Source organism: Ammospiza caudacuta, chromosome 21 (genome assembly GCF_027887145.1).
Source record: "Ammospiza caudacuta isolate bAmmCau1 chromosome 21, bAmmCau1.pri, whole genome shotgun sequence".
Classification (NCBI taxonomy): Eukaryota; Metazoa; Chordata; class Aves; order Passeriformes; family Passerellidae; genus Ammospiza; species Ammospiza caudacuta.
The window spans coordinates 1,478,975-1,502,981 of NC_080613.1; the positions used below are offsets into that span (position 1 = coordinate 1,478,975).

The window sequence follows — 24,007 nt, forward strand, 5'->3', positions numbered from 1 at the left end:
GATTGTTTTTCTCTAGTCTTTCCCTGGACACTAATTCCAAGTGTTACTTTTAGCAGCTCTAGTGTATGAAAGGAGCTTTGGGGAGAGAGTGGTCTGTTGTTGAGAGCTGATGTCCCTGCAAGGCTGAGAGCACTTGGAATGCTGGTATCAATTGGTCAGGCTGTTTGCTCTCCCAGCGAAAGTGGGGTTTGCCCCTGCTCGAGGAGCTGCAGCAGCTGTGCCACATCCTGGTGTGTGTGCCAGCCTGGCTGGGGGCAACTGCCCTGCCCATGGGGTCCCTGCCCTGCCCATGGGGTCACTGCCCTGCCCAAGGGGCTTCCTGGAGCTCCTGGCAAGTGTGGTGCCTCCCAAGATGTTGATCCTGTTTTGCTGCTCAGAGATTGGTTGCTTGATGCTGGTGGGAGGACAGCGTGTGTTGTCTGGTGGAGAATGCAAAGGCTGAGGAAGTTTCTTTAGCAAATGAAGAGCTGGAAGTGTCTTTAGTGATCTTGTGAGTGGCATGATGGAGATGACATCACTATCTATAAAGAGAAATTAAACTAATTCATAGCCCTGTAGGAAATGTAAAGGAAGAGGCCAAACCAGCTGAGTTGTGTCTGTGGTTTAAAAACATCATCCACCTGGGATTGGTGTGTTTATCCTGGGAGCTCCTTTTTCTCCCCCCAGAATTTATTTGAATTTCAAAAGTTAAAAAAAGATTAACTGTAGCTTCTCAAGTTTGAGATCAATTACTTAGCACAGTTCTGTTCTCCAAAGATACTGGAGAATACAGTATTAGACACCTAATTTAACTTTTTTCTTTTTTTTAAATTTCAATGGCCTATTAAAAATTAGCAAACAAAAAAAGTCTGTGGAATTCATTACTTATCTCGGGATGTTCCTAAGGATAATACTAATATACAGAACTTAGGCTGAGAAATTAATTTTGTAACCTAGCTTGTGGTCTACAAACTGAGCATTTCACCAGTGATGGTCCCTGCTAAAGTCATCCTTCTTTTCATTTCCATGGCTGTACTGTGCCATGTGAACTGGAGAGGGGAATAATAGATGAGTTCTGCAAGTGAAGTTGGCAGAGCTGACAGCACATGCGTGCAGTGGAGGTCTGCTGAGGCAAGAGGATGCTGGACTGAGCCCATCTAAAATATTTTTAGACTCATGGTTTTCCAGGGAAATAGGACTTTTGTTTTTATTTACTAATTCTGTACATCTCTAAATATGTTTGTGGGTCTTTTTCTTTCTTGTAGCCAAGCTGAGACTTCCTACTCCAAGATCTTGTCCAAGGCCCATGGTGGACTTGGGTCACAAATGACAGTTCTTCTCTGCCATCTCAGGCTGGTGTGGTGTTTTACTTTGATGGATATTGTTGCTAGCTTTCATGCCTAAGTAACCTAATTCAAATCTTTTGGTAGGATTATAATGCATTTGAAGCAACTAATTGTGTTCTGAGGCTGAAAATGGATACCAGGGTACAGTTCCTCAGTGACAAAGCCCAGTGCTCTGTTGAACGGGTGCTGAGTTCTCAAGGGTTTCAAAAGAGCCAAATTTGTTCCCTAAACAGCCCAAGATTTGTGTTACAAATTGCGTTTCAGACCTTTCTGTGGCATTGCATGTTGTGACATTGAGTCAAACTTAAAATAATGTGATTGGATGGGCAAGAGATGGCAAGAGAAAATACTTAAAACCTTAAGGTTTTAGTAACCGAGAAACTTTGACAATGTGTTCTTTGACAAAACAGCCAATTAGTCAGGAAGTAAAAAATTATCCTGAACTTGTTCAGGAGTCAGAGTGGAACTAAAACATGGGAAAAGTCTGATGGAGGATGTGCACTGGCTGGGAGCACAAGAGCTTTTTACACAATACTCACAGAGTCTAGTGATCTTCCATTCCAAATCCTTTTAAATCTTCTCTCTTTAATTAAAAAAAAAAAAAAAAAAAAAAAAGTCACTGAGGCAGCAAGACTGACATACTAGAAAATGCATTTCAGAGTAGAGTCATGAATGTTTAAACTGGCTGAAAGGCAAACCAAGGGGGTTTGCAACACTGCAAACACAGGGTCTCTATAATTGACATCAGGGAAGGAATTCTGGGGAGAAACTTCCTTAAACTTGCCCGTTGGGGGTTACTGAAATTTTAGTCAGAAGGAGAACATTTATTCTTAAAAACTTCTTAATGCTTTGACACTTCATGTAAACACTGGGAAAACACAACTCTCAAACATGCATTGCATTGTGTTATTTGTAGAATTACTAAATTTGCTTTGTTTATAGGCAGAGCTTTAGAGTCCATGTTGCTTTTCTCCTTCCTCTGACTAATTCCCAGGATATGCATTATCCTGGGCAGCAGAGCAGGGGACAGACAGCAGAGCCAAAGTGTTTGGCTGTTGCCTCATGGAACTGACGAAAAGTGCAAACCACCAATACAAGCAGATCCAGTTCTACTGTAGGACAGTTTGGGCTCCAGCCTCTTTCTTTTTGTGGCAATGGTATTTTATTTATTGCCAACACAGAAGGAATGCCATGCTTTCCAGCCCTTTCCATGAGTGTGCCTTTGCCTCCTTGGCAGCAGTTCCCCCATGCTGGCTGCTGGGCTGCAGCTAGGGTCCACCTGCAGAATCCCATATTCTATGGGATATGAATCACAGCAGCAAGGAAACTGGGGCACTGCAGCTATTTCAGTGAAGCTGAAGGGTGCTGGGGAAGGAATGTCCCTGTTCTGAATCTCCTCAACACCGTGCCTGTTTCCTGGGGTGGTTTCTGGACCAGTGGAAGCTGAGCAGGTAAAGGCAGTGCTGACAAATCCAGGGATCTGGGGAGTCTCTGGGAGTCTGGAGATGTGCAAGGCTTTGGTGCTGGGCTGTGAGGCAGGACAGGGCTGGCGTGGTGAGGACCCAGCATGGCACAAACTGGGTGGAGGAGGCAGAACTGTGATTCTCTTTTGGAGAATGTGATGTCATTTCAGGCATAGATCCAGAATTTTGCTTAAACCAGCTCTGTCTCTGGGAAAATGACATTGCAGATGGTGAGTGTCATTTCAGTGTAATGTAATTCTGTTATTTAGTTAATATTTCAACTGTAAATGAATGCAGTCTGAGTTAAGAATTTCAGATGATTTTGAGCATGGATGTCACATTATGACTGCACAGTACCTTCATGTTTCCTTTGACCAGTTTAGCCAGGAAAGCAGGAATGCAACATTAGGGTGTCTCAAGTCACAAATCAGTTCAATGTTTCACAGACAGATTGAGAATCCAGTGGTGGTTTCTGCCTTGTCTCAAATGAATACTTTGCTATTCATTATTTATGTACTATCTAATCTGTACATTTTTATTTAAGACACCTGCCAAGAAATGCACTCTTTAAGATATTTTGTCTTCTGCAGTGCTCAGTTTTACAGGCAATTCAGCTTTGCATATTTCTTACTGTTTGAACAGGAAAAACATTAAATTGTTCATGTGTCAATTTGTTATTTAAGTGTCAGCAGCCAGTTTGTAAAACTTTTTGCACTTGGTCTGTCTCTAGTCAGTCTTGGAACTTGACACTCATACCAAGAAGTGAAGGCAATCTCAAAATTATTTCATTAGAGACCCTCTGTAGCTCTGGCTCTGCTGGGGGTTGTACAGGTTTCAGGGAATGTGAAGCCAGATAAAAATCTAGAGGGAGATGTAAAAAATACCTTGAGGTCTGCAGCTGGTGTGCTGCTCTGAAGGCCACCTGGTGAGTGTGGTGAGTGTGGTGAATACCTTCCAGTCCTCAGCAGTCTGTAGTAGGTTCAGTCCCAAGAGGATTTATATTCTTTCCAAAACTCTTATCTTTCTTATACATTACAATTCAATAGCTGCAGTTATTGCTACTAATGTCTATTTCTTTCTGAGACTGGATGGTGTGATTCTATCTGAAATAGAGCATTTTTTTCCTCAAATGATTGCATATGTGCTCACACAGTGCCTCTGTTGTTCCTTTTTTAATCTTCCTGTTAGGCTGGTAATGATTTCCCCTTAGACCATCTTCTCACCTTCTTTCCAGAAGCTAAAAATATGAGCTACACTCCACACATCCCTGTTTCCTTTACCTTAATGCATTAATTTAGATTAAGCAATTGCATGCCTTTGATTCTTCAACTTCTTTAATTCCTGTACCAGTGTGATTTCCTTTGGCTCTTTTTTCACTCCTTACTGCACAGTGGAGGGGCCTCCATGTGTTCAGTGATTTTCAGTTGCATCTGACCCGAGGGTCCCGCCCTGGCACAGATGGGTTCTCTCCAGGAGCTCTCCAGCAGCTTCCTGCAGCTGACAAGTGGGCAGCTGTGCTCCTTGCACTGGGAGCTTTGTCAGAGTCTGGAGCCTGGAAGGTGACTTTGATTTCTCTCTTCTGATGCTTACATGTGCTGTGGTTCCAGATCTGGTTATCAAGTTTGTGCCTACCCTGTCTTGGTCACTTAGAGCTGGGTGTGAGGGCTGCCTGGCAGGGGCTGCTCCCAAAAGGTCTCTGAGCACAGGAGCCTTTGACTGAAATATTATGAGACCTGAACAGGCAGGAGTAATCCCAGACTCCAGTATGTGTTGTATGAAGTGTAAGTTTGCCAGAGGAAGTACCTTTTCAGCTTCTAACTATAGCATTGCTTTGTAATTATTCATTTGGATGGAAAATTCCAGCCTTCTAAATGTTATCCCAGATGCAACTTTGCCAGGAAATGCATTACATGGAAAATAATAAAATTCCTATGAATACACGGTCTCCAGGTGAAACTGGATGCTGAGCATACTGCTGGAAGCAGTCTGAGCCTTGTTAAATATGTGTCCCAGTGTTACAGGACACTGCTCTCCACAATGCTGCTGGGACTCTGAGTGGCCAGGATTTCTCTTTGTGTGGGGAAGGGGAAGTTCCATTCAAGGAGCTGGGATTTTAAATAGTGAATATCTGCACAAGGCACAGGTCAGTCATATTTTGCAGATTTCTCTGCTCCTCTCTGAATCCTCATGAATTGTATTTCTTATCTGTCCCCCCCTGGTTTGTTGATACTTTTAACATGAAGGAAAACTATTTTGATATTTCTCTGTCAGTTATTTTGACATTAATCAACACTGCAGATCTTGTTTTGTTTGGTGTCTGGGTACATCATAAAGAGAGTTGCTGAAAGAGTTCAATTACAATATCAGCATCTCTGCCAAATGTATTGAGCTGTTCTGAAAAGCGGCTTGTCTTTTCTGACCCAGATACACAGTTTCCAACTGTGGGAGATGCTGCCAGAAAGACTCTTGGCAGAAGGCCAGCAATAAAATTATACTGCAGAAAAACACAACATATTTTCAGCAGCATTTTGTGTGGTGTGATGAAAAATTACCTGTCTCCTGAATGCAAAGCAGAGGCTAAAATAAACTTCCAATTTGAAGTTGCAAGCCTCTCACTCTGACTTTTGAAGGTAACAAAAACCAGTATACATTCCAGTTATTTTCTATTATTGTGTGTGATGCACCTCAGGCTGCTTTGTTATTAGCAACCTCTGTTGTTCGTGTTGCCCTGTCAGTATAAACTCTGTCTGCACGCTGCAGTTTCCCATGGTAGATACTGGTCGGGTAGATTCGGAAGGTGGAGGGTGTTTAATGCTTCAGCTGAATATTGTTAGCATTTGCCTTCCTGATAGAGCATTTGAAACCAATTTTCATGGTGCTCTACTTGGCCTGGCCAGGAGCCTGGAGAGCAGCTCACTGAAGTGAGGGGTTTGGAGCTCTGGTGTCCAGTGACCCCAGTTTCCTCTTCTCTGTTGCACCAGTAATGCTTCTGTGCAAGGTGGTGCTGCAAGGGGATACTGGGGTGCCAGACAGTTCATGTCTCCTTTCTAGAGGCTCAGAGCACCCTAATTCTGGTATTTCAGTTTCCATGGAATGCAAGTACCTGTTTGTCCTGCCTTTTCACTTCCCTGTTCACAGGCACTGAGGTAGCTGAGCATATTCATCACCCCTGGCTGTTTAACTGTCTGTCCCCTGGGAATGCAGCTGCAGATGCAGCAATATCTCCTACTACAAAAGCCTCATCTCAAATTCTTTTTGCTTGTCTTGAGCCAAAGCATAAACTTCCTCTGTGAAGGATGGGATGTTTAGTGGAAACGTTGCTACACTGTCACGGTGTTTTAATAACATTTCTAATGTGTCAAATCCCCAGTGATTTTAAACCACACTGCAGGCTCTGCGCGGCTCCACTGTGACCTGGTTTGGAGACAGAGATTATTTACCCTGGTTTTACACTTTAGGGGCACATGATGCAGAGCAGAAGTGACTTTTTCAAGGTCACCAAGGTCTCAGTAATGCAAGGAGCTTCCTGTACAAGTTTCCTTGCAAGTGTGGGTGGCTGCCCCTAGGTAAGACAGCAACACATTTACATATTGTGCTTTTTAGTCTGAGCATCAACTGTTCCTTCCCTGAGGATGCAGGAGCAGATATCCTGCTATCCAGTCTGGTAGTGGAATGAGGCTGTTGGATTTATGGAATTGCTGCTCACTTCACATAATGCTTTCTGATGTATTTGGTGCTGAGCTGTGTTATGCTGCCTTAGTCCATATGGTTGGAGCAGATTTGATTTTGGTTTTCCTTAATTTAATTCTGTGTGCTGTCAAATGTACTTTATTCTGTATATTGTGTCTGCACTTTTATAGTAAACTCCCTCCTGTTTAGTGCTTTTGTTGAAAATGTTTTCAAAGTCTGAACTAAATTAGGGTTTCACTCCTATGTGTGTTTCTGAAATATCCGTAGGATGTTAATGACTTGGAAGACATCGTGTATCAGCTTTGACTCAATTTTTGGGACTTTCTTCCAGTTTTCTGAATTTTATAATAAAGATCCCTTTGTAATTCATCTGTCTGTGCCCTGCCTTCAGCCACTCACTGCTGAAAAAAAGGCAGGTAAAGAGCTCATAAATGCCTTCATCCAACAACCTTTACTTGTCTTGAAAACAAGAAAGCAGGTCACTGCTGCATACACTGCTAGGGCAGAGTATGGAGAGGTGCTGGTGTTTTCACTTCATCAGCCCAGCAGAGATTAACCCCTGCTGTGGCTGTGACACATTCATTTCCAGCCCGTTTTGGATTTTTCAAGAAGCTGAGAAGCACCTGGCGCAGGCAGGGCTGCCCCCAGCAGTGAGTGTCTGCAGACTCCTCTGGCCAGCAGCCTGCTCAGCACTTAGGGAGCACCAGGACTTGCTCAGCCACCTATCTCTGGCCATCTGCTTGCCACAGCCTGGGTGAGCTGATAAGCAACAGCTTGCAGTAGTCATGGGAGGGAGGCCGGCCTGGAGTGTTGCTGGAGTCTGGAGACATTGCACTGGGCATATGCTGAAGTCAGCAACACATTCCAGTGCCCTTCTCTCTGCCTGGAATTGCCAAGTTACAGCTACCACAGAAGATAACAAACCGAAAATGTGAAATGTGGGAGTGACAGGGAAGAAGAGTAGGTGAAGATAGCTGGAATTCAGTTTGCAGAGAGTAATAATTTGAAATAGATTATCTAGAAATGTGTCTCATAAAAGTCTCTCTAGTTTGCTATTTGCTGACTCAAGTTAATATTATTAAAAAGCAAAACGACCTTGTAAAGAGTCTGGCTGGTTCTGGAGATGGTGAAAGGCTGTTGAGTGTGGAGGAGCTTATGACTAGTTCACAAAATAAATACTGCCAAAGCAGTGATCTTTGCTTACTTTTCCTCCCAGCTGCCCCTGTCTGACTTCCAGGATCTCTTAAGAGAAAGAACATCCCCTTTGTTGATTGCTTCTGGGAAGCAGTCTGGTGGAGTGTTAATACACCTTGGTGGGCACAGAGCCTCTGATGAGAAGTGGGGTCAGTCAGCATTTTCATTAGCTTGCTTTTCCCAAGTATTTTTAGTATGACTGCACTTAACTCTCTTGGGGTTTCTTCCTTGGCAATTTTCAGCTGCTGGAGGAGACAGGTCCCTGCATAGAGTTCTTGTCTGTCTTTTTGTTTTACCCAGTTCTACATCCTCAGTTTAGTGGTGTGACTTACAAGCAACTATCAGGCCCTTGCTGCCAAGGCTACTGGTGCTGTAAACCTGCCTAATTTGTTCCTAACCAGGGAAATAGGGAAACAGGATCTGCTGTTACCTTTTCCCCTGTCACATTCAAATCTCTGTGGGATGCAACATTTTAATTATTCCCTGTCACATCACAGGTTTAAGTATCTCCTCAGCTTTCAAGTCATCTCACCTATCCCTCTGCTGTTGCCAAACATGCTTTTAATTTCTAACAATGTCAGGCTTCTCTGACACACAATATGCAAAGTGTTGCTGGAGAAGGGGTTCAGCATGCAGGAGAAAAGGAAACATTATGTGTGTGTCAATCTGCAGAAATTCACTGACTGGGTTTCCAGTTGCTTCAAAATGTTGCTGGAGAGCTGATGTAACAGTATGTGTAGAGAAAGGAAAACAGAAATTTTCTGCAAGGACTGGAGCGTCTTGCCGTGCAGTGAGTTTATGCTTCACTCTCTCTCATTACCTGCTCTGTTCTTGTGCTCTTCTCTGTCACAGAGCATTTCTTTGCAGTTTTATGGTGCCAGTGCTGGTGTTGTTTCCCCGTTTAGTACAAGAAGGCTGCTCCTGCAGGATCCTTTCCATGCTGTGCTGGGAAAGGCAGTGCATGGGCAGCACAGGCGGTGTGGGTGATTTCAGCTCCTTGCAAGTCTGACGTCTGCAGTTTGTTAGAATGTGCTTGTCTGCCTTTAAATAACAACTTGCAGTTATTGCAACCTGAAGCCTTGGTTCTCGTGCAGCACCTGACTCAGGATTGAGGGCTGCACTGAGGATTTCTGTAGAGAATTACCTTCTGGTAATTAAATGTATTTGTTGATTCCTAACGTGCGTGCAACACAAAAATTGAGACTTTGTGAGCTGGTTTCACATGGAGCACGTTTGCCATGTTGGATTTCCTGTCTTCCTCATCCCAGAAGCTGGGATTGCCAGGTGGCTGACAAACCTCCCTGGGATCAGCTCTAACTGGCATGGGAAAGTCGTTACATGTGTGTGGGCACATCACAAAAAAGTTGCTTTCAACAGTGACATCTGTTTGCTCAGATATAAATGGATCAGTGACTGTCCCATCTGGAAGCTGGGGTGCTTTGATCAGTGGTTTGCCTCATGTGCTGCATCCAGCACTTCTGGAATCAACATGCCATCACTGCTGATTTCAAATTGTTTCTCTCTTTTTGCAGGTGAATTAGAGAAAGTGACTCCCAGAGCACCTTGGCCGTATGAACTCTTGAGCTGTCAAGGGACTGAGAGGCTTATGAAGAGGTTCTGTCAGGCAAAACAGTGCTTAGCAAAGACACCAAGGAGGAGGGAAAAGGAGAAAGGGAGGGAGAGAGAGCTGCAACACTAACAAACCATGGTAGGTATTTGTTGTCTTTCACAGGGGTGCATTAAAAGTGTTTTCTGCTGCCAGGCCTGCATGGGGCCTGATCAAACCCAAGAGGGGATTTTCTGACCTTGCACTAACTGAGGGATGCTAGTGTGTGCTTTGAGCAGAGCAAGTGAGGTTTGATGTATTGTCAGCCTCTTAAAGCCAAAGAGTGTTCTTGTGAGCCTGCAGTACATGAATTATTAAATACCAACGAAGGGGGATGCTCATAAGGTTTTCTAATAAAACTAGCATTAGCAGGCTGTAGCAAACAGCATCAGTGACCTTGAACTCACAGATTTCATTACCAAATGCTCACGTTCCTCTTCCACCTCTACCTGACAAAAGCAAGTTTTGATTATTCACATCCCTGTGTGTGTGATTGAAGGTGCCTCTGTGCACACTTTGTGGCAGTGTAGATGAAATGTGTGTATCAAATATAGCTGGTGTGTATGGTTTAAGTGAGGAGTCACTGCTCATCTGCCTGGGTTTAGCTGCAAATAGAAATCCCTGAGATGTGGGATTTGTAAAGATGTGCAAGTATGAAGTATTGTCATGGTGAGATTCTGAAATGTGTTCACAAAAAGGCAATGAACCTACTCAGCTGCTGAACAATGAGTGGAGAATAGTTTAAATATACTTATATATTTTTAAGTCCTCTAAGGTTTTTATTGAGAGAATGGAAATGAGAATAAATGCAATAAATTTTAAACAGAGTTGCTAACATTTGTGTAGCTGGTTGCTGCAGATAGGCTGTGTGTTTATATTTGTATTTAAAAAAAAAAAAACCTAAACCAAGACTTTTAGCAGTTACAGAGGGAAAGGGAGAAAGAACTCTTTGCAAAGCAGAGTTGTTAATATATTTTAAATAGTGTCCCACTCTGTCATTTTTTTTGGCCTGAATTGTAATGACAAGTTGATCTTGTTAGCCTCTCTTCATTAGAAAAGAAAATGTGTCTCACAATTAGGAATTAGCAGTTTGTTTCTGTTCCACTGCTGTAACTGACATTTTGTAGGGTAGAAGATGGTGGGTGAGTTGGTAAATGCAGCTCGGCCGTTTCCCTGCAGCCCGGCTGTATCCATGTTGTGGATAACCACAAGAGGGACCTCCTGGAAGCCTTCTGCAGCCTATCAAACTGCAGGGGATAAAACCAGCCCCTGACAGATGAATTGTTACTGTCCAAATTATCCACCTGGGTAGGAACACGAAAATTAGGAAGGGAATGATGTCATGACCTTCAGTGGAAGAGACACAGGGAGTGCAATAAACCAGGAAATCATGGACAGTTCCTTAATAAGGATCCAGCCTAACGGCCTGTGAGGTTGTTCATAGGCCCTTTGTGTCCTTAGGAGTGGGTACAGCTACAAACCCATGAAAAAGGGGTGAAAATGACACCTAATTAAGGTGCTTAATGTGTAGGAGGAACAGAGAGAGGGGTTTGGCTGGTGATTCTGTTCTGGGAGGCTTTCAGCAGTGACTGATGTGTCTGTAGAGACCAAGACTTATTGCTGCCCTTGCCACAGGTCTGTGCTGTGATCACAGCTGGTCTGGGGCACTGTTTAGATCCAAAAAGTCTCACCTGAATAGTGTGCAGCAAACCCAAAACTTCCTAGCACAGGTTACCCAACTAGTGAAGTTTACCTACCTTAGCAGTATCACTCAGGACTCTGAGTTTCACTGCAGGCTTTTTTAATTAGCACTCTAATGTCTTCCTATTCATTTGAATGTTTTTTAAAAAGAAATTTCAGTCTCTTACCATTTCTCTTTATTCTCATCTTCATTCATGCCTTTGCAAATCCCTGTGCAGTGGCTGAGCCTCTCAGAGTTCTGTGCTGCCTGTGAGGGATTGGCTCTTTGGCTGCCTGTTCCAAGCTGTGCTGCTCTGGTCCCTGGCATAAACACACGAGAGGTGGCTGCACTCAGCACTTCCAGAATATGTAAAATTGTATTTGGACAGTATCAATGACTCTTACAAAGCAGGAGCCATCTCTCCTTGCCTGCCCTCCTTTCCACATGCTGTGCCCAGGCTGCACCCTCCCTGCCAGGCAGGATTCCCATTCAATGCTCCAGTAAGTTTGTTCTCTTTTCTTCCTGTTTCCCACTCCACAACAGAGATCGATCCGATCTTTTGCTAACGATGACCGCCACGTAATGGTGAAACATTCAACCATTTATCCATCTCCAGAGGAGCTTGAAGCTGTCCAGAACATGGTCTCAACAGTAGAATGTGCCCTTAAGCATGTCTCTGACTGGATGGATGAAAAGAACAAGTCTGCAAAGAGCGAGGGTGATGTGGAAGCCAAGGAGGAAGCTGCAGAAGGCACAGCCAAGTGAGTGAAGCCTCAGCTCACAACGTGTCCCTGTGCTGCTCTCAATGGCTCCTTTCCTCCTAATAAGAGCCGTAGTGTTACCTGGCTCTGCTGCAGATGGATGTTCATAGAAGGAGGGGGATATATTTGGACTTTTTGATGTCAGAGCACGTGGGGGGAGTGCAGGGAATGGCAATAAGCCCAGTGTGGGCAGCAGTTGCTCTCTATTTCTTTGCTTATTTTACTGTGATGCTGTGAAGTTGCATTTAGCAGACAAACCTTTCAGCAGTTTTAAGCAAATACAATTCCCTGGAACACACCAAATTGACAGCCATGTGCTTGGGGGCTCCTGCAGTCTGATACAAAAAAGTTTTTATAATCCAGCAAACAGAGTTTCCTAAGCCTCCATTACTTTCCATTATTGCCACAGTTTAACCCCTGCTGGCAACTCAGCCCCATTGAGCATATTAGCTCCAATCAGCATAGATGCTGATTTTTTAATAAAAAAATAGTCCAAGTGGGCAGTAAATGCTTTGGAGACAACTGGATGAGACAAGAGCTGGTGCTGGCCTGTCAAAGAAGCATTTCTTGCATTTTACTCCATGCTTTTAAACAATCCTAGTGTACAAAACTGGCTTTTGTCACAGTCTTTTTTCTCAGCACTCAAAAATTAAGTGTCCCTGTGTTGCTTTGAAAATTCTTTACCGTGACTCTGAAAGGTTCCCCTAAACTGTAGCTGGAGAATAAAATCCCCTTTAATTACCCTAATTCGTTTCATTTCCAGGGATCAAGGTGGTCGGACATTATGTGGTGTTATGAGAATTGGCTTGGTTGCAAAGGGCTTGCTGATCAAAGATGACATGGACCTGGAGCTGGTTCTCATGTGCAAAGAAAAACCCACAAAGACCTTGTTATGTATTGTTAAAGACAATCTCCCAGCTCAAATTCAGGTGAGTTCATTTGCAGCAGTCCTTCCACAAGTCTGATAGCACTGCAGGGGCTATTTGGGGAAAGGCTGGAATTTGTTCCAGCAAGAAAGACAAGTGAGGTAAAGGAATATGCTCTGAATCTAGGATGGCATCTGGGGCGTGTGACGTGTTTAATGTGATGACATGAAGTCCTTACTCACAAAATGTAACCTCTTCCTGCTGTTGTTGCCCTGCTCCTGTTTGTGCTGTCAGTTCCCTGAGGGCAGCTGACCTCTGTGTGTGCAACTAACCCAGGGTGGGTTTGGGTGCTCTGGTCCACCCAACATCAGCTGAACTGCAGAAATCTTTCCTGCTCAAGTGTGTCACTCAGTCCCTGTTGTTGTCCCCTGCCTGAACCTGCAGTTCCCCATTGCAGCTGCTTTGCTTGGGCTGTTCCCACATAAACCCCTCTGTGCTGCCAAGGTGAGAACATGTCACTCTAGGTGGTCACTCATTTGGGCTCATGTTAATCATGACCTCACATTTTTTTATGTATGGCTACTCAGTTCTGGTGCTGGCATCCAGTGGGCAGCAGTTGCAGCTTGTTTAGGGATACTTCTGAGGCTGAGGAATCAGTCCAGCTTCCAGGCTCACCAACACTGGTGCCAAGGAACTGCCTTCAAATGTTCCACTGCAAGTGCCCCTCTCCAAAGCACAACCAGGCTCAATCTGCTTTTCTTCTGATCTGCTTTTCTCCCCATTTTACCATTTTGGACAGCTGTTAGTTCTCACCATTAATTTTGTCACACAAAGGGCTTGTTCTACTAGGCTAATGTTGTTCCTAGAGATGTGGCCCTATCCATAGCTAAAAATACAAAGGATCTTTTGAGTAGTAAAGAGTAAATTTTACTTGTTTGAAAATGATAGGGATGTATTGAGTATTAAAGAATAAACCTTGTAGTGAGGCATGAAATGAGGAGGGCTGAAAGTGAGAAGTTAGTATGTGCTTCAAAGAAAGTGAGATAAAATGAAAGAATAGACATAATTAAAATATGTGAAGACTGAATAAATTCAAGAGACGGGCAGGTAAGATCCTGTGAGGAAGGATTGTGAGTGATTAAAGAGAAGATGAGGGAAGAGGACTCTGACTCGTGAAATGCTCCAACTGTTGTGGGCATGGCAGACAAGGAGAGGTTCTGCAGGGGGATCAGATGCTGTAGGTGAAGGAGGGTTTAGGCCCATTAGTGGACAAAAGGAACAAGTAAGGCTCAGAGACTCAGGAGCTGCTGCTTTGCTGCTTTGAAGGCTCATGATGAGCAGATGCTCAGCCATTTCCATCCCAACAATAAGGGAGCTGCAGAGCAGACTGCAGCAGGGAAGAGGTCAGAGCAGACATCCTACCCACCAGTGTGCTGAACCAGGCTCTGCACAGAAGGGGTGGCTGGAGGCCTCTGGGCCATCTGTGGCTGCCCTTGTGCTTCTGGAGGGTGAGAGAGGTCCCAAAGGGCCGCTGAAAGACGTGAAGAGAGATCACTGCAGAGACTGTGATACAGTGCATGTTAATGGAGTAAACTGTAAGGCACTGGCTACAAAAGAAATGTTTTAAATTGTTTTTAATGAGGGAGGCAAGGCTGCCTTTGTTACTGCAATGCCCTGTAGCCTTCTCATTAGCTGAAACACATACACAGATTCTTCACTTTTTCAGTTGATTTGGGAGAGTCTTGAAATCTTTCTTGGTGACTTTCAGAAACTTACAGAAGAGAAGTATCTGGTGGAGGAGCATGTAAATGAGGCAGCTATTGTTATCCATAACACAAAGGAGCCCAAGCTCACTTTGAAGGTGATACTCACATCCCCTCTCATCCGAGATGAAGCAGAGAAGAAGGAAGGAGGTACACAGAGCGTTTTAACTTGGTTTTAAGACTGTTCTAGCTAAATATCCTGACTGTGCAGCACAGGGTTAATTGGCAAGTAGGTTTTTAATTGTGCATCATGTATTGACTTGACTGGCTATTGCCACGATGGCTTATATTATTTGTGCCTTAAAAAGACAGCAGTCACTTAAATTTCATGTAAATATGTGTAGTTTTCCTTTCAAGCAATATTCCTACAGTGTTAACTCTGACATACAATTAGATCTTAGTTCTCCTTTCTTTCAGACTTGCTATTTAATTCTTGAGCACCTGGCGCTGCACAGTCTTGTTTGCAAATTAAGTCAGTCAAGTGGGATTGGTTCATAGTTTCTTGAAAAACTCATAAAAATGTTTCTCTTTATGTAAAAGCCCTCTCCTGCAAAGCTCGCCAGTGTGTCGTCCTGGCCCTCAGTTTTTATTGATTGATGATGTGTATGTTTCTGGCTTTAAGAATTTCCTAACTGGGATGCAATTGAAGTTATGGTGCTGTGATACAGCACTTTTGCTTCTGAATTGAACGTTGTACCTCATGTCCTTAGACTAAAATAGTTCTAGAAAACTGTCACATAGTCCTTTCCGTTCCTTCTCCCTCACCGCGGTGTCACACAGTTCTGTGCTGCAGGAGCGGGGCCTGTAGCACCAGTGAGGCTGGAAACAGTGAGCAATAGAGAAGAGCAAATGTAGCCATACTTTGTTGTATTTTTGAAATCTTTTCAGTAATTTCTGCTTCCGCTTCCCAAACCTATCCCTAGAAACTTTGCCACTGGATGATGTCAGACCTTTGACCAACTGGCCACTCTCTGTCATGACAACTGAGGCAGCTGGGCCCGTGTGGGCTAGGGAACTCCCTGTTGCTCTCTTCCCATTTCTAGACTTGCCACAAGTCCTTTGCTTCCTCCCTTTCCCACATGGAAAACCAACGGGGTGAGAAATGTTGGTCAGTTTCTCCTCCTTTTGTTGGAGGCGATGGCAGGAAGGGATCCCTTTCCAAGTGACATGTAACGCTTTGGCAGCAGCTGAATGTAGAAAAATCTTACAGAACAGATGAATGGCAAAGATCCCTTAATTACACTGGCTGTTTATTCTGAAATTAGCAACAATGCTGTTTCCAAGACCATTAAAAATAAACTGCATATTGCTTTAGTTGTTGAGCTTCCCACAAGATGCTGAGACCAGCCCTGGAGCTGCTGCAGCTCATCCATGTTCATGAGAGAGCCCGAAGTGTAGGACGAATTCCAATGGTGAAGGATCTGTGAGATTCCCACCGGGGGATACGGTTTTACACAAAGGCTTCTGCCCAAGTATTTTCTTGTAAAAATTGATGCTGTAATGCCAGCGAAGTCCAGGAATTTCTGAATTAATCTCAGACTAAAGGAGAGTTGAAATTTTATGCTTTCTCATGCTTAAAATGTAGGTGGTCTATTTTTTTTTCAGTATCTTAAAATATTTTCAAAGGTCTCTACTTTATTTTTGAAATATAAAATGGTTTTACCACCTCTCCTGAAGTGGTTATACACTGTCATTCTGTGCAGCTGCTGAGAACAGGGAGTAGGGTCATGGATCTCATTTTAAAGTCCAGGTTCCTTGGCATTGATTCATCACAAAGAACAGAGACATTTATCATATTCCTTTTCAAGGTATATGGAGCATTATGCAGATGTCACTGAGTTGGTAGGGATACATTTTTTTTTGTAATCTTTCCAACCATTTAGATTTGAATCACTTAGAATCAGACCAAAAAAATTTCATGTGAATAGGGAGAATAATTGGAGAAAACTGGCGAAAACACCAAAGCACTGCCATATTTTTTCACTACCACTGAACAGTGTCAGCCAAATATAAGCAGACAAAGCAGATATCCTATGCAGTTTTAAAAACCTGTTAGTTGGCTCCATGCATTCTTTTGACTGAAGGAGCTCAAAGTGCTGCTGACCTTGCCTTTCATCTTCCATGTAAGATAGGCCCAGACTGCCTGAGCCTGTGGAAAACTGACCAAGGTTTCTGTGGTGGGATTAGCACTAATCTGTCCTCTAACAACCCAGGTCAGGCCAACGGCCCTCGTTCCCAGTGCTCCCATTGTTCTGTAGGAATGCTGTGTGTGCCTTCATGCCCTGATGTCAGAATGTATTGAAAAACATTCCTGGATTTCTCTTCAGTCCCCACCTCTTTGGAAAAGTGTTCATGTTTAAGATGTGGTGTACGTCCTATTTGTTTTTGCTGCTCCTTAGCAAAAATAAATAGTGGCTCAGTGTGTGTGTGCATTTTGGTGTTTCTCACAAACAGCTACCCATAAAGCTCTGCTTTCTCATGTTGAGAAGTCAAGCACCTAAATTTGCCTGCATTGTGCATCCGTTTAAATTTTAAACTCCTTAAGAAACTGAATTTTTATAGTCACAGCATCAAATATAAATTGGGCTTTCCAGACCAGAACCTTGTATCCTGAAACCAGTTGTTACTGAGCATACAGTAAAACAAATAATGTTATTGCAAACAAGCTGGCTCACCAAAGTGGGGCTGAAGTCCTGTTGCTCCTGGAGCAGGACACGGCCAGTGATGCTCCCAAGGAGCCAAGCAAGCCCCAGCCTGCCCTCCCCTCTCTGGAGAACACAAGGCTCCTCGTAGGGCTCAGATGAATGGAGTTGGCAGCTCCTGTGTGAAGAGAATGCTACAGCAGTGGGGAGAGAATTCCTGAGGGATTGGTTCTGCGTTGCATAGTGTGAGCTCACGTCAGGGCTTTAGAATTTACTCTTTACTAAACTCCTTGGATCGCTGCCCTTGTTAAAACTACAAGGAAAAAGGAAAGCTTTGCAATCCCGTTTGAAAATTTTGATTTGGTCTCACTTTCCTGACTGGCAGAGCATGAAGAAACATGCCATTCTCCCGAGGGGTCTGAAGGGAGCCCGCTGCAAGCCGCTCGCCCTCTTCACTGCCTGTTCTCTTCATCTTTCTGTTTAATAGAATCTTGCACCCCAAAGTTGGCAGACTGCAACATCAGGACACTGGGGCTGAACAAGAAATTAGCAAAATTCTCCAAGATATTTGTAAATTAGGCCTTGGGAAATGGTCTTAATCCTGTAAGAAAATGTATGGTTCTCAATTGTTGAAACACATCTTAGGAGGTTTTTGGTTCACCTGAATGACAGGTGACATGTATTCTGTTTGGTTTGTAGTTGAAATGAAAAATTAATTTACTTTATCAACAGCTGCAGCACTCTTTAGCAAAGCCTCATATAACACTGAGCCCCAGTTCATTGCAAGAAAATAATGATTTTGCAGTCAGTCACCTTTGCCATTTCTAACGTTTTAAAAGAAGATTCTGATCATTCATTGACAGTACTTGTTTGATACAATACTTGAGCTTTAAGCAGATGTTTATATTGTCTGCAGTGAAGTTTTCTTAGAGAGCTACCCAGATGGATGTTGAGTAATCCTGTGCCACAAATGTCACTCCTGAAAACAAAACTGCAAAGGAAATTTAGAAGCAAATCTTGTGTTCCAAAGTGACCTTTTGTGCTCAAAGAAAGCCAGAGCTTGGAGACTTTGCGGCTTTCATTTGGACACTGATTTGCAAAGCAGACAAGAGGAGTGATTTAATCCCAGTCATGGAATGCTGTTGATGAGGGCAATAACAAACAATGCAAATATCTGCTGTGAAGTTCACAGGGGTTAGAAAATAAGCTTATAGCACTTGAGTCAGCAGCTGTGAACTGCAACCATCACCTGTCAGACAAGATACTGGTTCTGTTCAGTTTTACACTGGTGGGGTTTTTTTGCTTTGGGCTCTTTTGTTCATCATAACATCAAGTGCTTTTACCAGAGCAACCTTCCCAGGAAATGGCTTAGGAGAGGCAGCCTTAACATTCAAGATGCAATTGCTTGTGCAGCCAGTCCCATTCAAAGGAATCCATGGAAATGTCCTTGGAGATGGCACTAACAAACTGATGGTACTTTTTCCTCAAAACCTGTCCTGGTATTTTAGATGTCTTACTGGATTTTAGCAGTTTTCCATTTGGAATGGATTTAGTATTTCATTCACCTCTGCAAAGGTCTCTAAAGACCTGAAGAATTAATCATTATGAATAATGGAAAGATTGTATTTCCAAATTATTTATTTTTAAGTCAAGAGTAACTATGTATTCATAGGAAAATGTCATATTCAAGGTTTTAGTTAAGCCATGGATTCATTTTGTTATTCCAGATGTTCCCAACATCAGCTAAAACTAGTATCTTTGTAATGTGATTTCACAGAAATGTAGCATCTGACATTTATATAGAGTTTCCAGAGAATCTGGATGTCACAAACTCCTTTGGATTTAAATAAAATAAATACAGAAGGACTGACAGAGATTTCCCCTTAATGTAGAATTGGATGTGGCTGCTAAAAGCAGTTTGTTACAAGTTGGTTGATAAAGGGGGGGAAGGCAAAAAAGTGTAAACCTGGACAGAAAATGTCAGTGTCTTGTCTCTCAAATCCATCTTCAAATTTCCTCTGTTGGTTTCAGTTGCTGTTGGGAAGCTTTTACACGAGGGCACTTCTTCTCAAATACATTAATGACCTGGAAGTTACCAAACCCATTCTTTCATATGCTCTGGTTATATGAAAGACTAATCAAACTAAAGTATTGAACTAGCATTTCTGTATATTTCTTCCATTCAATTATACTGGCTAGTACTGTTAATGCAGTAATATTTCAAATATATTCAATGTTTCTCTTTGGAATTCTCAACAATTGCATGGATGTAATTTCATTTTCTACCTATTAAATTTTTTTTGTTACCCTCTGAGATTATCTTCCTCTTGTCCAAAGAAGCTTTGAAATTCGGTGCCACCTTTGTGGAATAAAAGTCACAAAGAATAAGAGGGAAAAAAAAGCCCAGTCCATCCCAACAGAAAAAAAAAAAAAGGAAAAGTGCTATAGAGCTATTTTCTGCCCTGAAATGTGTTCTACATTTTTAATAAGATCCCAGATTGTCCGTAGCAGTGGCCATCTTTATTATTACTATTATTTTACAAGGAGTGAACGCCTTTGCTTCTGTTGCACACGTGCACATTTACTATCTTTAATGGCTTGTTTAAATTAAATAACACCGTGCACTTAAATTCTGGGAGTCTTATTATCTCATTGAGATGCTGCCGCTCTTTTTGTATTGTGACAGAAACCCCTTGGTCAAATTGTATCTGTCTCTTTTTATCCCATTTTTACCAGTAGATAATGTTGCGATGAAAGATCCTCCGGACTTATTGGACAGGCAGAAATGCCTGGAGGCCTTGGCGTCTCTGCGGCACGCCAAATGGTTTCAGGTTGGCTCTTTGTTCTTACCTTGTTGTTATTGTAGCCTTGCGAGGTTTTATTTGAGACAGTTTTAATTTTAATGCCTCTTTAATTCTGACTAGTCCCTCCTAGAGCAAAGGTCTAGAATTCACACCCAGTGCTGTACTGTGCAAGGGCAGACGTGACAGGGAGACAGTCAGCTGGTCCAGAGTTGTCATGAGGCTACAAAAGCAATCTTGACATTTCGCTGCCTTTTTTATACATCTCTCTAAATTCAAGTGTACTTTTATATAAGTGTTTTCATTTTGCATGAAGCTGATTAAGTAATAATAATTTAAAATCTATCCCAGGACTCTGTGCATTTAAAAAGAAAAGCAGAATTGAAGACCAGGCTTTTGCAGGTGTATTGGAATCATTTTGTTTGTTTTAGGCCAGGGCAAATGGACTAAAATCATGTGTAATTGTCCTTCGTATTCTGCGGGATTTGTGCAACAGAGTCCCCACATGGGCACCGTTGAAAGGCTGGGTAAGTACAGAAAGAGCTGAAGGCCACAGGGTCATGTCTCAGATCTCCTGAGAGCTGCAGCAGTGTCTGGACTGGAGAAAGCAGAGTCTTGTATGAGACTCCTCCTTCTACCCCTGTTCGTTTGCTCCCCATTAACTGCTCCCTGTGTAGAGAGAAGGCAGGTAGTCCTCGAGTCTGTGATGCACTGATCCCATGGAAAGGGACACATTTTTGTGGGCCTCGCACATCCCAGGGGATTGGCAACAGATTCCCACTTGTTGCCTTCCATCCCTCTTGTTTAGTATTGTAAAACTGTCCTGCTCCTGTGACAATGCCACTCCTGCCAGTGGCTGTCGCCCTTTCGTGGGCAGGTTTGCTCTGCGTGCCTGGAGAGGAAAGCTCTGTAGGGCAGCAGAGATGATGTTTCTCTTGTGTGGAACTGAAAGCCCTCTAAAAGGAGAACATTCATCTGGCTTGATTTTAGAGACCTCTTCTTTTTGACTTTTTGGGCAGACAGTGAGGACACCAGCTGCTCTCCAAAAGGTGACTCAGACCAGGGAGACAAAGATGTGCCCTGCACGAGGACATGGCCTCATCTGGGGCAGGTCTCTGTCCCTTAGACCTGTAGTGGGTTACAAAGTGTCCTGATGTGAATGTTCATCCCCTCTACCTCCCCCCCATTTTTAACTTTCAGTCACAGTTACCCTTGTGTCCATACTAATCGTAATTTAATGTCTTCTAGCCACTCGAGCTTATATGTGAAAAATCTATAGGTACTTGTAATAGACCTTTGGGCGCTGGGGAAGCGTTGCGACGAGTGATGGAGTGTTTGGCATCTGGAATTCTGCTTCCTGGTAAGGGGCCAAATGAACTCCAGGAACACAAAGCGATGCTCAGCCCACCTAAACATTTAGCTGTTGCTGTAGGATTGCATGAGAAATGCCTGCTGTGAAGTCTGAACCTGCCATGAAGTGAAATTAATGTGGTTTTTTTTTAAATATAAAATTAAAAGAAAGGATTTTGCACAGTGGTAACTGTGTGAATGATAGTGCCACTGCAGAAGAAGTTCCCAGGAAATGTTAAGATTTGTTATAAATTAACCCCTACCTCATTAAGGGGTTGCAGGTAAATAGACTTAATGATTATCTGGTTTCTACAGATTCCTTGAAATCTACATATATGTCCAAATTATGTGTTTTCTTCCTGACCTACTGATTTCAGTTAATGTTATCACCCATGTGCAGTGTTTACTCTGATAAGGTCTGTGGCCACTGCAAGGGTATAAAACCTGGGTCAGTTTGTATTGTGTGAGGCCTGAGTCCCTGCTGGAGAAGGGCTGCTGCCCTGTGTGCAGCAGCTGGGCTCAGCTGCTCTGTCAGTCCCTGTTTGCTCCCTGCTGCTCGTTCCCTCAGTAATCCCCGTTCCTCTCCCTGCCAGGGGGCCCGGGGCTGCACGACCCCTGCGAGCGCGAGCCCACGGACGCTTTGTCTTACATGACAGTTCAGCAAAAAGAAGCCATTACACACAGTGCTCAGGTAGGGAACTCTGTGTGTGTGCAGCAGTGAGGAATTCAGCTCATTAGCACCATTTATTCTCTGCCAGGATGGCTTGTTTTCATGGCAGTCCTGACAGTACTTGGGCTGCACTATCCTGGAAAGGTTAAACCACGGATCAGGAGTGCAAGAGTTAAATGTGTGTGAAATCTTATCCTGGCAGAGGCAGCAGGGTGCCTGTGCACCCACCTCAGCTCCCAGCACAGAGCCCTTGGGTGGGCTCCCTGTCCGTGTGCCCTGCATTCTGTGATACAGAAATTCAGGAGTTTTATGGTTTTAGACATTAGTATGTCCCACAGCTATTGCAGAGGCCAGCTGTAAAAGCTGTCTTCTTGTCTGTCAAAACCACAGGAGTAGTTTTGTGTCTAAAGACTTACTAAAAAACTTGAGCAACTGACGTGAAATCCTGCTGTGATTAATGTGCGTGTCTACTGTCCCTTTCAGCACGCGCTCAGATTATCAGCCTTTGGGCAGATCTATAAAGTTTTGGAAATGGATCCCCTCCCATCAAATAAGTCATTTCAGAAATATTCCTGGTCAGTAACTGACAAAGAAGGTAGGTATTATTTGTTCCAAAAGTCACTACTTGAGCAGTAAACTAGGAGTTAATTTAGAATGGGTGAAGTTATGAATTATGTGCTGTGAATGTGAAGTAGAAGCTATTCTTTATTATATGTGGGGTGATTTTTGTTTTTTCAATATTTCATTGTGAGAATAAAATCTGGAAGTTTTGGTCTCCAGAAAAACCAAGAGATGAGAGGCACAACAGCCATAATATAGCTGATGATTATCTTTAAGCACAAAGTCCCTTGGCATGCAATGAGCAGAAGTAGTGTTTGATTCTTATGCTGGCGAGGAGAGATACTGCAGATGTGTCAAAAAGCATATAATGAGTGTCAATAATAAGAATTACTCAGAAATTATTCCTAGAAAACAATATATATCTAATTTAAAAAATTTCCATTTGTATTTTTTTGTAAAAAAATACTGTTGGAGGTCTTGCTTAGACTAAATGTGGAAAAGAGCACTGCAGGTTTGCAGTCCTTATCCCACACCTGGTACTGGACACAGAGATCCTGCCTGGTCTGGCAGAGTGAGCAGTAAACCAGTATTGACTTTCATGTAGCAATAATAAAGCTGTGACTGATGGATGAGTTCTTTTCTCTATAAACAAGCAAGAAACAGTGTGGGACTAATCAGACTCCTGCTGTGGGATCGTGTTTTCCTAATGGCATATCCATATTACAAGGAACTTTATACCCTAGGTACAGGCTCATCTGCTCTGAAGAGACCGTTTGAAGACAGTGTTGGGGATGATAAAGATCCAAATAAAAAGATGAAGCGTAATCTGAGGAAAAGTAAGTGCAGCACTTCTCCACTCTGTTTTCAAAGATCTATTGTACAGGGGGAGCTGCTTTAAAAGCTTCTCTCTGTTGGTGTGGTAGAGCATGTGAAAAAGTCTTTGGAACAAAATTGTTGTCTCTATCACCCTGCATTTGGAATGTCAAACACATCTCTGTGCATCTGAATTTCCCCTGACATGCTTTACTAACTGAATGATTTGCATTTTTAAATGGGATTACCCATCAAGTTACACCAGAACTGAAGTTGCCCAAGCAGCTGAGGTACTTTATTGGTAACATCCCTGTATTGTGGGGTCTTTTTAAAGTACTGCAGTGACTTTGGTGAGTGAAGATTGCACTCTCTTCACTCTTCCCCTTCCTGAGTTAGGTGCTGGTCTCTCAAGACCTCCCACAAGGAAAATAAAATGCATCATCTGCAAAACATTGATGTTGCACATATGCACAGACTAGAAGTCTCCTGGCATTGTTGGGATCCAGTTATTCTGGGGGCTGTTTGCATTGTGCTACTTGGATGCCAGTTCTGGATCTGGTTCCCCATTAGCTATAAAACTTGTTACTCCTTTTACAGCAGGCAGGAGGAATACAGCTAGCTGCAGCAGAATGTTCTTAATATAAAAGCAGCTCACTATAGTTGTTACCCCGAATTAGAATGGCTTATTAAGGACTTAACAGTGTTATGGCTCTCCTCACCCTCTTGAGAGGCTGAGGGATGGTTTTGCTCCTTGATACAGACAGAAGGCACTGAAATGCAAACTGTTTCATTTTTCTGTTCATCTTGTTTTGTTCATTTTC

At 43.1% G+C, this 24,007-nt stretch overlaps 1 protein-coding gene across 1 annotated transcript in view; it reads left to right on the top strand.

Moving 5' to 3' along the window:
* STRBP (spermatid perinuclear RNA binding protein) overlaps positions 1 to 24,007 on the top strand; it is a 48,024-nt gene that overhangs the window by 12,729 nt on the left and 11,288 nt on the right. Inside the window, exons 2-11 of the mRNA XM_058818086.1 lie at positions 9,205 to 9,380; positions 11,503 to 11,720; positions 12,484 to 12,649; positions 14,355 to 14,499; positions 19,728 to 19,822; positions 20,224 to 20,319; positions 21,041 to 21,152; positions 21,736 to 21,833; positions 22,296 to 22,407; positions 23,117 to 23,209. Coding sequence (XP_058674069.1) covers positions 9,378 to 9,380; positions 11,503 to 11,720; positions 12,484 to 12,649; positions 14,355 to 14,499; positions 19,728 to 19,822; positions 20,224 to 20,319; positions 21,041 to 21,152; positions 21,736 to 21,833; positions 22,296 to 22,407; positions 23,117 to 23,209 — 1,138 coding nt within the window. The 5' untranslated portion in view covers positions 9,205 to 9,377. The remainder of the gene's footprint in view (positions 1 to 9,204; positions 9,381 to 11,502; positions 11,721 to 12,483; positions 12,650 to 14,354; positions 14,500 to 19,727; positions 19,823 to 20,223; positions 20,320 to 21,040; positions 21,153 to 21,735; positions 21,834 to 22,295; positions 22,408 to 23,116; positions 23,210 to 24,007) is intronic.